The sequence below is a fragment of the Cataglyphis hispanica genome, chromosome 3, assembly GCF_021464435.1.
Source record: "Cataglyphis hispanica isolate Lineage 1 chromosome 3, ULB_Chis1_1.0, whole genome shotgun sequence".
Taxonomy (NCBI): domain Eukaryota; kingdom Metazoa; phylum Arthropoda; class Insecta; order Hymenoptera; family Formicidae; genus Cataglyphis; species Cataglyphis hispanica.
Window position 1 is genome coordinate 4,289,483 of NC_065956.1, and position 14,130 is coordinate 4,303,612.

Sequence of the window (14,130 nt, forward strand, 5' to 3'; positions counted from 1 at the left end):
GACTGGCCAGTAAGACATATGAAACCTATAAACATATGCATTCACAATGCAACACGAAAAAATATATTGAATATTACAGGTGTTCGTACAGTGTATTTGTAAAAAGAACTGAAAAGTCGTTTTTATTTTAAAAGGTTTCTTTTCTAGATCAATTTTTTTTCAATTACAGTGTGAGAGCCGTTATTAATCAAATTTAGTTAGTTTACATAGTTTAAAAAATATTAAAAACAGAACGTCTATCTAAAGCTTGTAAAAAAATTTCCTGAGAATTCTCTGATTTTTCAGGTAATTTGTTCAAACTCTAGATAAAATTAGATAATTTTTAGATAAAACTTTTTAAAATAAATTTTTCTTGTGTGTATTTTTTACTGCTTTTCACTCATACAAAGAAAAAATAAATCATTTAAATTTTAAATATTAAATTTAAAAATGTACTAAAGAACTGAATGATTTTTGTAAAATAAGCGTTTTTTATTTACATAATATTTTCATTTTCTATTAATTATAAGAATTATAATAAAAAAATGTGTACTCAGTATTATGCAATCAGTATTTTTTGCTGTGACCATGAACATATAATCAAAAAAAGAAAAATATATATTTATAATATATTTGATACATATAATTCACAATCATTAGCCAATCAGATTGCCGATGCTTGCAATATAAGAACAAAATAATCAAAGAAAGAAGTTTTGAAAAAAATTTCCTGAGTTCGAATAAAATTCCATGAGAAATCCCTGATTTTTTATGTAAAAATAACATTCCTCAGAATTCCAGATTTTCTAGATTTTCCAGAAAGTAAATATCCTAAAGAAATAACAATACATTACAATAACCCTTTTTGCATCTTTTTCCAAATGTATGACCAAAACAGTACTATGTAAAATAACAATACATTAAAATAACCTTTTCTTGCATCTTTACTTGAACAATTTTTCTAATTGTATTACAATATATTAAATCGTACTTAGGAAAAAACTTTTGACTTTTAGCATGAAGGAAACTTTTGATTTTTAGTATGGACTTTTTGCAAATTTTTCGTAAGAAAAATTCCATTGTAATAAAATATTAACTATTGTAAAAATAGTTATACCATACAGTGAAACATAGTTATACTTAGTAAAGAAATGACAATCTCGTCATGCAGCCAAATATTAATACAGCCATTAAGTATTGTTCGGGAAAAAGAAGATTTGCTTGCTCATTGCGGCGACATTAGCTGCCAAGAGAATGTGGAAATCATATGCATGCATTATCTGGCGCACGCAAGTAAAACCTGTATCGTCGCCGTAAAGAGCTTTCGTTCGAACCGCGAGTGTCCGCGCAGACTAATATCTCTGTGGTTAAATTCTGGAGCGCCGTAAGAGTGTTGTTTTGAATACCAGGCAACGACGAGGAAATCTTGTCCGCGCTTGAGGAAAATGATGTTCGCATTAGAAGAAATTGAAAATATCTCTGTGACTTCAACTAGAAAAAAACGCATTACGGAAAATCCATTGACGTGATTTAAACGTCCGCGTGACGTGATAATAATACAGAACTACTTATTAGTGTATAAAAAAAAGAGATATATTGCCACAGAAATCGTGACGGTTTTGACAATTAAATTAAGATATTGGAGGAATAAAATAGAAATGTTTGAAGGCCTTCATTAATAAAATAACATGGTTGTTCATTAATAAAATGACGTAACAAGTCTCATATTCTACCGCATAAATCTGTAATATAATATTAAAGACCTAGTTAGCACTATAAAAGAAGAGAAAAGAAGGAAATGAAAAGAATATAGAAAAATCCACATGGTAAACTCTCTCTCTCTCTCTCTCTTGCTACGTTTCCTGCTGCTCATATATTAATGTTTCTGTAACATAAGGGTTCAAGGTATAGTCAACGAATAAACTAGCAAAGTGGTAGTATTTGTGGCTGACAAGAGCTTTCAAGAGTGGTGGACCCGGTTACAAGTGGGGACTGATGGGTGGCACTTATATAGCCTAGGTATCACGATTCCACACCGATTGGTTGGCCGATCGGTCTGAGACTGGGCCCGTCGGCGGGCCCATGCACAGGCGTGAACCGATAGGTGAAGAACAGCTCCCCAGATGGCTCACTACACGGATGATAATCCTTTCCTTCGGTACAGCACGGTTCTCTTCGGGCGCTTCGATGCAGTCAAACAGGTCTGAGAAATCGTACAGCTCCAGTCCTTTCTCGTCCATCGCCGTAGTCGCACCGTCACATGTGCGCATATGAGAGAGACAGAGAGAGAGGGGGAGGGAGAGAGAAAGAGACAGAGTGTATACAAAGCAATCACGAGCAGCGAGGAAAAGAGGTGAAGGAAAACATCGCAAAGAAATAGCGGGGCAGACAGAGAAGAGAAGGGGAGGAAAAAGAGAGAGAGAGAGAGAGAGAGAGAGAGAGAGAGACAGAGAAAAAAGCGCAAAAGAATAAACTAGATATCAGACGAGGAGGTGCGCGAATTACGATCGATTAGTGTCGTATTATTCATTCGGCAGCTATTGAATTAAAACGACGAAAATTACCGGTAGTGTCTCACAACCAAACAAGAGAATTTAGAAGAAACGATACTTTTCAGAAAATATAAACAAGCCTCTCTTTACGGAAAAAAAAAAAAACGATTTTCTTCGCATTTCAACATTACATAACAGAAAAGGAGTGTATGGTCCAAAATTCGAAAGAGAGAGCAAATATTTTTTAACAATTAACACCAGAGAGAAATGCAATGTGTAACATATGATAGGACTCGATTATTCTTTGGCGGGAATATATTCTTATCATTGGCTTAGTGAAACAGAAACCGGAACAGACTCACACAACGTGGATATACAATTTACTTGAGGTGAGTGGCCTAATTTCATGCATTTTGACAGTGTCTACGAAATATTTTGTATCGCATTAACGGTTAGCATTATGTTAATAACATTATGTTAATAATATAACATTTGTTAGTATTTTTGCTATTATGATTATTAAATATAATATTTTTTAATAAATAAATCGATATACGCATCGTTAACGCGGTATGAAATACTTCTATTAGACAATTTGTAAACATTCAACAATTTTTGGTGCTATTCGCACTTATTGTCAGAGCATTAAAGTCTTCATACATTCGGATCCAACATCAGAAGAAGATTCATAACAATTTTGCCTTATATAGATATGGTTATAACAGATCTTTTTAATGATTATTTATGTTTTTATAATATATATATTGTCTATTTATTATTTTTATGATAAAGATCTTTTAATTAGTTGCAGAACAAATAAACTAAATATTGCAAAAATATAAAATACATAGAATTTGATTTTTATGATTTCTCTTTTTTATTTATAAAAATATTAGAAATTAATAAATGATAAAGCATAATAATTGAGCATTTTTATAAAATATTAATAGCAAACTTAATATTTTATCTTAATGATCAAATATTATATATTTATTTATCATAACATTTGAAATAAATATTTATTTTTCTATTTTTTTTCTTCAAATATTTAATAATTCAATATTTGAAGAAAAATAGGATGATAGAAATTGTAAGTAAACGTATCGTGTCATTGATCCTTTGCCATTTATGCATACTCGTACCCTTTGGTCCCGGGAAAATATTTATGACTTTTATGCTTTTTTGACCGCCAGAGAGGAGGGGGCAGATGGCAGAGCTCTCTCTCTCCAACGTGCGATCTCACGTGCGGTTAGCCGTCATCAAATAAAAACATTATCGTTACCCTTCATCTCTTCGCCTGTTGCTATAATATTTGCCTACTGGTAGTAGGTACAGTAATTCGGTAACACAAAGGGCCCAAAGGATGATGCTATGCCCGCGAACGTGCGATAGAGATAGCCATTACAATTATTATACATAAGAACGTCAGCGAGGCTCTCCCATGTCAAAATATATTTATTGCTCTTCCCCTGCCCGCGCCCCCCATATCCTTGGCCCCTGGTGCTCTTTTTCTTCACATCGACCGCGGTGTGTCGGCCACCTTTGTTACCCTTTCATACGGTTATTACCCACTTGTATACCCGGCAAGCTCTATGCCCGCGAGAGGTCCGAGAAAAAAGAGAGAGAAAAAGAGATGTATATCTTCTCTCTTCCTCGTCTTCGATCTTTTTCCCGTTCTTGTTCCTCGCGCACCAATTCACCGCGCGCGCACGTGCACGCGTACATTCCCGCAACGCGTGTGCGCTCAAGGACGCATCTTCATTTCGGTGGGTAAATAAGAAAGTTAAAAAAACAACATGAATTTTTGCATAAAATGAGATCACAACACGAATTTATAATGTGATTAAAACTGACAAATTAAAAACTGTAGATTGATATTTATTTAACTGTTTTGATTAATTTTAATACTTTAATTTTGAATTTTTTAATGGCAAAAATATTAATCTTTTTTTGTAATAAAAAATTCACTGTAATGTAATAAAGGAACAATCAAATTTCTCTAAAAAAAAAAAAAAAAAGAATCACTTAAAAATATGTACATTATTTTTTTCATGTCGCCCTATATGTATTCACATATTTTTATATTTACATTACAAATACATAATTGTTGAAGCACATCTTCGCATCATTTCTGATCTAGTGATACACAAATATTAGATTTGCATGGTATCTTAGTTTAGTACAACGGGCGACGCAAGCCTAAAAGTTGTTTCGCATCATCTCATTTACATATTAACCCCTTCCGGCTCGTCGTCTCGTCACGGGATCGTGATCTGACTTAACGCCTTTTTGCTGCCGCTACATTGCCACCCTTTACAACAGTCATGCGGGAAGTACCGAGAATCGTGACAAATACGCGTATTATCTTTTTTGTCCCATTCCGAATGGAGCCCAAGACCCTGACCTAACCGCGGTGGTAAGGCGTAAATGGAATACTCGATTAAAGATTCTATGTCTTCAAATCCAACTCTCTCAAGTAGTAGTCACGTCGCATTGATCAAGAAAAAATCTTTTCTGCATAAATATATTGTATAAATTTGTTAAGTGTGCAAAACTACACTACTGTCTCTACATATAAAAAATTAAAAATTTTTTTTTTTTCCTTATGGCTAAATTAAATTGAAATTTAATATAAAAGAGTAATCGATTTTTTTATTGTTAGAAAAAAAATACGCTAGGATATTTTCTTAGAATAGATATAGCGAAATGCAAGGGTCGAGTGAGACTTAGGTGAAACGTGCGAACGCGTGGAAATGTCTGTCTCTCTTTTTATCTTATCTAGATGGTTTAAAAGGCGCGTTTAACGGTACGCACGCAAACTACCCGTTACTTTTCTAATCTAAATCGATGCTCTTTGTTCATTCCGCGATAACATGAATTACACCGATCTACACTTGGTCCCGCTTCCGTTAAGATGACGACGAGCTTACAAAAAGCGACCGTTGAGTGAAGGATTGAATCGTCTTATCGCGTAAAACTCGTCGTCGCAGACGAGGACGAAAGATAATCGTGAGCATAGCACATTCTTGAGTACAGTGGTTATATATATCTCGAACGCGTGATACAGTTGCTCAAAACTGTTAGACTTGCAGCGAGAGGATTTCTTTTAAATGATTGTTTTCATGAACATCAAAGAAAACTGCAATGTGTAATGTGTATCATGTTTGAAAAATGATAAAATAGCTATATAATAAAAATATTTAATAATAAAATAAAATATAAATATATACAAATAATATAAATATATTTAAATAATACTAGATGAGAGAGAAAAATGTGCTTATCCTGTAAACGATCTGGGATAAAAAATTAAGGTATTTCTAAGCAATGCGTGCTAATTATTTAAATTGTGCATTTATATAAAATTAACCATTACTCAAGAATTTCAAAGATTTCTGCAACAAGATCACATATAACATTTTAAATGTCATCATTTTCGTGGAAATCGTATTTAAATCGCGGCTACACAATCGAGTATACAAACATACACACATATGTAAATATATATATACAGACGCGTAAAAATCTGCCGGTGCTCTTTTAGTTTGCGATATTGCAGTCGTCGTTACAAGACCGTGCCTTCGGCCTTTTATGAGATTATAAATCAATGATGGCGCGCTTAATCGCCAAATAAAGGGAGATTAAATTGCGCCGGCGAGGCATACCGGTCTCGTGTGTCTTGGAGTATAAGCGGAAGACAGATATAAAATCCGAAGCTTTTATTCGAAGGGACCCATCATTATAATGCGCGGTTATTTAACGAGTTCCGTCTCCACAGTCGTTCATTTCTTTCACTTTGCTAAAAAATTATGCGTATGAATATTGTTTCTCACAACTGTGTGCTCGGTGATTATATATTTAATAAATGTATTAATCAAATACTCATTTAATTGTTCTATTTATTTTGTTATATTCTATTTCCAATTTTTTTTTAATAACATATTCGTTATAATATCGTGATGTACGCTTCTTACGCTGATGTGCGCTTCTTTTATTTAGGCATTTGGTTATTACGTGTATGTCTTTTGGTTACAGAAAATTTCTGTATATTATCATATACATGACGATCTAAATGGCCATGTACAATCTCGTAATTACTCAAGATACATTGTTTAATAAACCACAAAGTGAATATCGATCACTACTTAGTTCCAACTAGTCCTATTACAAGAAAATCTCGAAGCGCATATTCTTCTTTAAAATATTTTGATTTTTCTTTCACTGTCTCTTTTCCAATGTATTTCTTTTCATCTCTTTCTTAATTTCTCACTATATAATCTACATTACTTTTCACTTTATTTGATTCAAAAAATTTCTCTTAATAATATAATAATAATTATTATTTTGTTTAATCTCTTATTTCTTATTTCGGATATATGTATGTATTAAATCTTGATTGATTAAATATTGATTCTTATAATTTATAATTTATAAAAATGTATTTATGAGTAAATTCTTACGCATTTTTTTTCTTAATTTTTTTCATCCAAAACAGTAGGAAATTCAAAGTGAATTGATAATGCAACGACTACTTTTCTTGCTAAATCGGTCAATGATTTTTTTCCATCGAATTAGCAATAACGTTATGTTTGGCACTTCAGAACATGTCATTTGTGAAACATATCGTGGAGGCAGCTGACTCTCGTCTAAAGCGCTGGTGCGACGCGTTGCGCGTATGCATTCACATTCATACAGGAAGACATAACGCGGGCATAACGAATCACAGTACTTCCGAGAGGAGCACCCATCACGATTCCCACAAGTGCGAGAGGGTCGTGCACGACCGTTCTCGATTGACTCTTGAGTGGCGGACGCAGAATCGCTGTTAAAAATCGGATCGGTCACGGCTCGAGGAGACAGACAATGTCATCGTCTACGACGTGGCTACCTGCGCCACGGCGTTTATGCGCTCCGTGCTCGCTCGTTTCTCTAACGTGAGGCTAAACTGTCGCGATAAATGATCCTCCGGAAGGTTATTAATTGTCTTTGGCTCCCGGCCGGGCGCATTGTAGATCGCGAAAACATTAACCGAAAAGAAACTCCGCTTTCTACCTTGCCATATGCTCGCGGATGATATATATAGAGTGTGATGATGAGAAATCGCGCACTATCAACTAGAGATCTTAAGAAAATCTAAAGACGAATTTTTGATAAAAATTTTTTGTTCCATGTCATTTTTTCTATTTCTTTATCAATATCAATATTCAATCGAATTTAATGTTCAAATAATATTTCATTAGAATTTACTTACTAGACTAGAATTTTTTTTATTTGCGCTCCTATAAACTTTAATTGGATAAAAATATTTAATTTCAAATTTAATTTGTTTTTAATTCAATATTATTTATGTTCTAATATTGCGATAATTATTATCCTTTTAATGTTGTATATTTATTTTCTGTAAAAATATATTGCCCTTTTTTTATATACTCCCGCTAAGATATGTGTGCGCGCGCCAATGCACAGGATCATTTTTCAAGGATTCGATCGACGTGTCCGTGAATGAGCCACTATCATCCATCAAACCGATCGTTAAAAACGCATCGATGCCAATACAAATTGCGCCAGTCGCATGTTATATTCCTGCTTCGATTCTGGGGCCTTTCCGGGATTCTTTTTGAATGAACGATTTCATAATTTCCAATCCGCATTCTCTCGATCGTGCATTTACTAAAGAAGTCATACGCAAAAAAAATATTATATTATCTTTTTTACATATTTATCGCAAGTAATAATAATTAATCTTATTTTTATGTGGTGTATTATATAAAATTTATATCTAGTATAAAATTAATACGCATACGTGAACAAAAACATTTAAAATTAGTAAAATTTTCAAAAATATTTATTTTTTTAAATTATGTTGAAAAAAGGAATTTAATTATTTATCGATAAAATTATGTTATACGAATTATGCAGAAAACACAGGATAATTAATTGATTGATTATAAGACTATTTTTACAAAATTTTAAAAAATCATTGCAAGAAATTTTCATCTTTAATTCCTGTTATTATATAAATCGAAAAGCATTTAGCAATGTGTTTAGCGGGAGAAGCAGTTTTCTGCATGAAAATTTTCCACTATCATTCTCACTTCACCATAAGATTCCTGTGCTTTTCGCGCACGCGCGTGCAAAATCCTGTTTAACTTTATGTAATCCGGTAATAGTCGATTATATACGGCGTATGCATTTATTTGCGCGTAATCCTTTCGCGCATAATTAAGCACCGATAACATCGAGACGAGGAACTTTCGTGCACAAACGTCCGCGCGCGCGTGCATCCAAACGCGTATCCCGGGTGATATATCGACTCCTTCTTTCGCGAGTAGATTCATTGACTCATTAATGCACCGAGAAAAATCGCCGGCTGTATATCACGGACCGGACAGTAATCAAGTGCTCATTCTTAACGCGGTGTGTAATAAATATGTGAATTAATACACCGTCGACTAATTATATCGCGCAAATCACATTTCTAATGTGTACTACTCTCGTTGCCGGCAAGAATTATAACGATGAGCGCGTCTGCGAACACTATGGAAAAATGATTAACCCTGTTCGCGTATTGTGCAAAACGCTCAGTAGGATTTCTTATAACGGTCGAGATGTTCGCGTAGAATTGAAAATTGGCACCTTCAAACATAAACCCGATCTCCGTATATTATCTTCGCCAGCGAATATGTACATATATTCAAAGTGTTCCAAAAGTATAATTTTTCTAAATCATAAATACTATTTGAAATGTAAAGAAAAGGATATATTGTAGTTTCAACGATGACGATATATAAATGATGATGTCACTAATTTTATTTAATCTTATATCTCGTTTTATCCAATGAATAATTCTCCTTTCTCCTGTAATTATTGAGAGACATTTTCGTAATCTTTTTTTTATTTTTCTTGAATTGCATGTGCTTCATGTTCATAAAATAAATTATATTTCCTTTTTATCATTAGTTATTGCTATCATTAATACTCTAGTGCAAGAACTTTAAATAACGAAAGTTTGAGAAAAATTTTTAAGAAAATTATTTGTCATAATACATATAATTATATGTATATATAAATTGAATTGGAATATTCTTAGACTTAGAATATTTTTAAAATAATTTAAATTTTAGATGAATTATATAAATACATTTATCTCATTCTTCCTTCAGCGCAAGCGTACAAATATTTCTGTTTATTTTTGCCATCAAGTATAACGTACATAAAAGAGAAAAAAGTCCGTCGTCGATTACCAAAACGATTACGAAGATCAAGCGGCGAGCACGAAGTCGGCAAGGGTTGAGACGACGATAGCGAAGGGTAAAGACGACAAAAGAAGCGCGTTGCTGGCTCTCGGGTCGGATAGTGAAAAAAGCCTCATAAAGGGATAAACGTCACACGGGGACTTGTGTTTAATGGCGCGTAAACTGCTACGTGCCCCTGTACGCAGGTATACGGGCCGCATAAACGAGTACGTGCACGCACACGGGTTGCCGCGATGACACGCAGCAGAATCCGAAAGGGTTCTGACTTTTCTGATCTCCCTTTTGATCTCATCGTCATCACCGTCGTCTTCGTCGTCGTCTTCGTCGTCATCGTTGTTACGGTCTGAGAGATCTCGTAAGCTGATATTTAGAGCTAAGATACTGCGATCGACGAGTCGATCGACTTCATTAACACGCCAATGCCGGGTAAATATTGACTATATCCGTAGAAACTAGGGTACGAGGTATCGTGTATTTACACTGTGTGTGTGTACATGTGTGAGACCTCTCCCTCGTGACCCTACTTTTCTCCTTCTGACTCTTCTCGCATTTCATCTGCTTTGCAAACTATAAGGCACTATGAACTGTGATGATTTCGAAGCCAATGACATCGATGATCAAATTGGGAGAAGTCGTGCGTAATTTTTTTCCGCGACAACTGTTGCATACATGCATCGATTAAAAGTTATATATTCTGATTTATATATTCTTGGCCCACATTGACGTGTGGATATCCTCGATAACACGTTGCATCGCCATCTTTTTGTAAAATCAATAGACTCGTAAATGGTACAGTTTATCAGTTACAGCCGACACGGTTCGCCAAAGACTTGACTTTTGTGCTCTCTCCGTGATTTATTGCAAATGCGTATGCCGCTCCTCAGAGGTGTTCTGTTTCCCTCGGTTATTAGGGCGAGTGGAATTTTTTGCAACCGCTCTCGCGGATTGCTCCACCTCCGAGACGCTCACATCTCGACCTTAACTCTCGCGTCTCAACCTTTCGCGCTTATTGTTTTCTCCATTTCGCGATTTATCTCGAGCCGTACCTGCGTCTGTCCGTTCAAGAGCACGCGCAATCCGGTTGCTCCGTTATACGTATATACTCTCTTGCTGCTTTATTTGGTTTTGTATTAGGTCTCCTTGCCCCCGAACTCTCTTATTGTTAGACTCACTTAGAACGACCAAGTCTCGGATTCAGGTTAGAAATATTAGAAAATAGTCTCTCTCTCTCTCTCTCTCTCGACCGACCAAGATCCGTATTGACGTTGAATATTTAGAGAATTCTTAACATGTATTACAAGTATATGTAAATATATAACGCTAAAAATTATAGATTTAAGTATATATGTGCAATAAATGTTTAATTAAATAAAAGAAAAAATGTGAGCATTTTATATAAATTTTGTAGTTTCCGAATCTCTGAATATCGCGGAAGATAAACATACTATAAACACTGAATCGAAATTCCGGAACTTTCTTTTTCAGAATCGCATTTGACATCAAAACTGGTGCAGATGCGTTAAAATCATCAATTAGCTGATCGTTCTAATGATTGTCTCGAACGAGAACTGCGAAATGCCGCTGATTAGAAGAATTCAGGTAGGAGTGGGGAAGCAGGAAAAGGTTTCACGTCATTAATGAAGCGCATTACGCGAGTGGAAGAGGAGAATTAGCGGGTGTTAAGCAACCGTGTCGCGAAAAAATTTGAAAATCTTAACGAACCCGTCTCTTTCTCATCTCTTTCTCTCTAGTTTGTTCTCATTTCGTTTTATCGTCTCTTTGTTGGCAATCCATTTTCTTCAGAAGCGCAATTACAAAGAATCGACGCGATTGTATCGGAGCATTAATTACGGTTACTCTGCATTCTCTTAAAATATTCCTCTCCCTGTTTTATATAAAAAAAAAATATCCTTTCAAGCCATTTTATCTCCCAAGATACACCAACTATCTTTCACTCTCTCTTTCTTTCTTTCTTTACCACAATCATGATTATATTTTTAAATCAACGAATCCGCAGGAGGTTTCCTGCGCCGAGTCGCGAAGAGCAAAGTGCACGCAGTTAATTTTTTGCGCACATTCTTATATAATGTATCACCCGTCGCGCAACTTGTGACAATATAGCGTCATTCGCAAGAGATACGAACTGATTGTCAGAAACGTTTGCATTTCACGAATACTACTTTAGATAATTCTTTTTTCTCTTTCTGCAAGCATTTTGCTGTAAATCTGGATTTTTACATTTAATCTTATTTAAAAAAAAAAAACGTGATTTTAACCAGTCGTTTTATTATAACTACATCAAAACCAATCTTTTCATCCTTATGCGTGGAACACTATCTTAAAATGCGATTCATAAATTTCGAAAGCTAGTTCTCTTCATCGTATCAATTTCAGATCGAAAACTTTTATACCGTACCGTCGATGATCGAAAAACTCGCACGACAAGAAACACGGATCATTGAAACTTTCTTATCGTCAATATATGGTCTAATTTTATTCCAGTTTATTCAAAAAATAGGTTTCTCGCTCCGACATTAAGTCGAAGCAGATGGCACCGTTTGCCGAGATAGCGCTGATTTATATCACGCCGGTGGGTTAAAACGAGTTTCGATTCGAGCATTACGACAGGATGGGGAAACATAGATTCGGGAAAGAAGAGAACCTAATGATTCTTCGGATATCCATTTCGTGCCCATGGGCAAAGATCTAATCGTCCTCTGCTCTCAAAAACTTCGTATCCATCAAAGAACATACATGAAAGCACTCTCATCATCACGATATTATGAACATTATATATACAGACATTGTTACATGAAGCTATACAAGACTTTATAAAAAAGAAAGAAAGAAAGAGAACAATCAAAAGACTTAAACATTCTCGATAGATTTTTATTGTCAACGTATTCGCATATAATCGAAATTTCGTCATATTTCCAATCAGTTTTTTTGTACTCTAAATTTTGTTTAAATATATCCATAAGATATTGTGGGAGGAATAAAAATCGAAACAAACGTAGAGAAAACCGGTTTCGCCCCACCATTCAACACCAATCATGCTTTATTCTTCCAAGGATGAGTCGCGAAGCAACTGACTCTGACACATATCTCTTCTTTGAATAATTTTTATAAATTTCTATAATTGCAGATGAACCAAAAGTGCAGCGTATGCCAGGAGCCTGCAGCTGGTTATCATTTTGGAGCATTCACATGCGAGGGCTGTAAGGTAAGAGATAATAGCAGAATTATTGATAATGGAATTACATGAGAAAATCCAGATTAAATTTCACGGACTTTGTGACATGACGCTAATGTGACATGACAATTCGATGTCTCATCACACACTCTGTTTGTGTTACGGCATTATATAACTTTTGTGATTGCAAATTTTACGATCTTATGAAGAGCAATACAAATGTAATTACTAAGTCGTACAGTTTTCAAGTAAGTCTTTTTCTTTTTTTTTTTATTTAAGTAATTGTTCTAAAATATTAAGCTCTTCACACATTGATTACTCTTTTATCTACTTATTTATAATAATAAAAACTTTGTTGAATGCACAAACATAAATAAATAAAAGTTTCATTATTTATAAAGAGAAAGATATAAGCAATAAATGAAATGATAATAATGCTGCTATGATGCAGAAACAAATCGCGTACACATAACGCGCTTCCTACGAAAACTAAGATTTCTGTTAATTTGCATTATTAACAAAAAAATCTCTCATATATCTCATATATATTGTACTATGTAAAATTAATAAAAAAAGTGATATTTTCTTCTTTAGTAAAGACATATATATACAATTTTGTAGTGAAAAGAAAGAATAATGCAAAATAAGGCAATGATTTATCAGCAAGTTAGCATTGAAAAAAAAAAAACAATCTTTTGCAAAAAACGGACGGAAGTAGTTTCTACCCGATATTAACCCGCTGCGAAGATTTCGCAAAGTCGTAAATGTCGATATGTCGGCAATGAGTCGACGCATGTGATGCGTGCACGCGTTTCGCACTCTAGTTTAAAGAAGCAATTTAATAAGCCGTGACAAATGCGAAAACGAAAAGGCTCTGATGGTAGAGATCTTCCGTCGTAGTAATCACGGTCAACGAAACAGGTGAGAAAGTCTGTGGAAAAGGTGAGCAAGAGGCAAACGAGAAGAAAAGAAAAATCTTCTGGCTCGAATCCATAAGTGGACGAGAGACTCGAGCGCGACCAATCGATTATTTCGGATCGTCCTCGTTCGGTGGTGATGCCCGGATTGCGGCGAATCGCGACGAATTATTCTGGAAATAATGACATATCGATAGAATGATAACATTATCTGAAAATGTAACCAGCTTGTTTGTTGTTGCTTCAACTACATGCAAAGTAAAAAATTCTATTTTTATTTTATTTTGTTCCAT

At 34.6% G+C, this 14,130-nt stretch overlaps 1 protein-coding gene across 2 annotated transcripts in view; it reads left to right on the forward strand.

Moving 5' to 3' along the window:
* The first annotated feature begins 2,036 nt into the window (after positions 1 to 2,036).
* Positions 2,037 to 14,130, forward strand: part of LOC126848394 (zygotic gap protein knirps-like) — a 30,495-nt gene continuing 18,401 nt past the window's right edge. The window contains exons 1-3 of one of the 2 annotated variants that reach the window (XM_050589267.1): positions 2,037 to 2,860; positions 11,213 to 11,326; positions 12,873 to 12,950. In XM_050589267.1, the coding sequence (XP_050445224.1) occupies positions 11,276 to 11,326; positions 12,873 to 12,950 (129 nt within the window). In that variant the 5' untranslated portion in view covers positions 2,037 to 2,860; positions 11,213 to 11,275. The remainder of the gene's footprint in view (positions 2,861 to 11,212; positions 11,327 to 12,872; positions 12,951 to 14,130) is intronic. The other variant, XM_050589268.1, reaches the window with a different exon arrangement.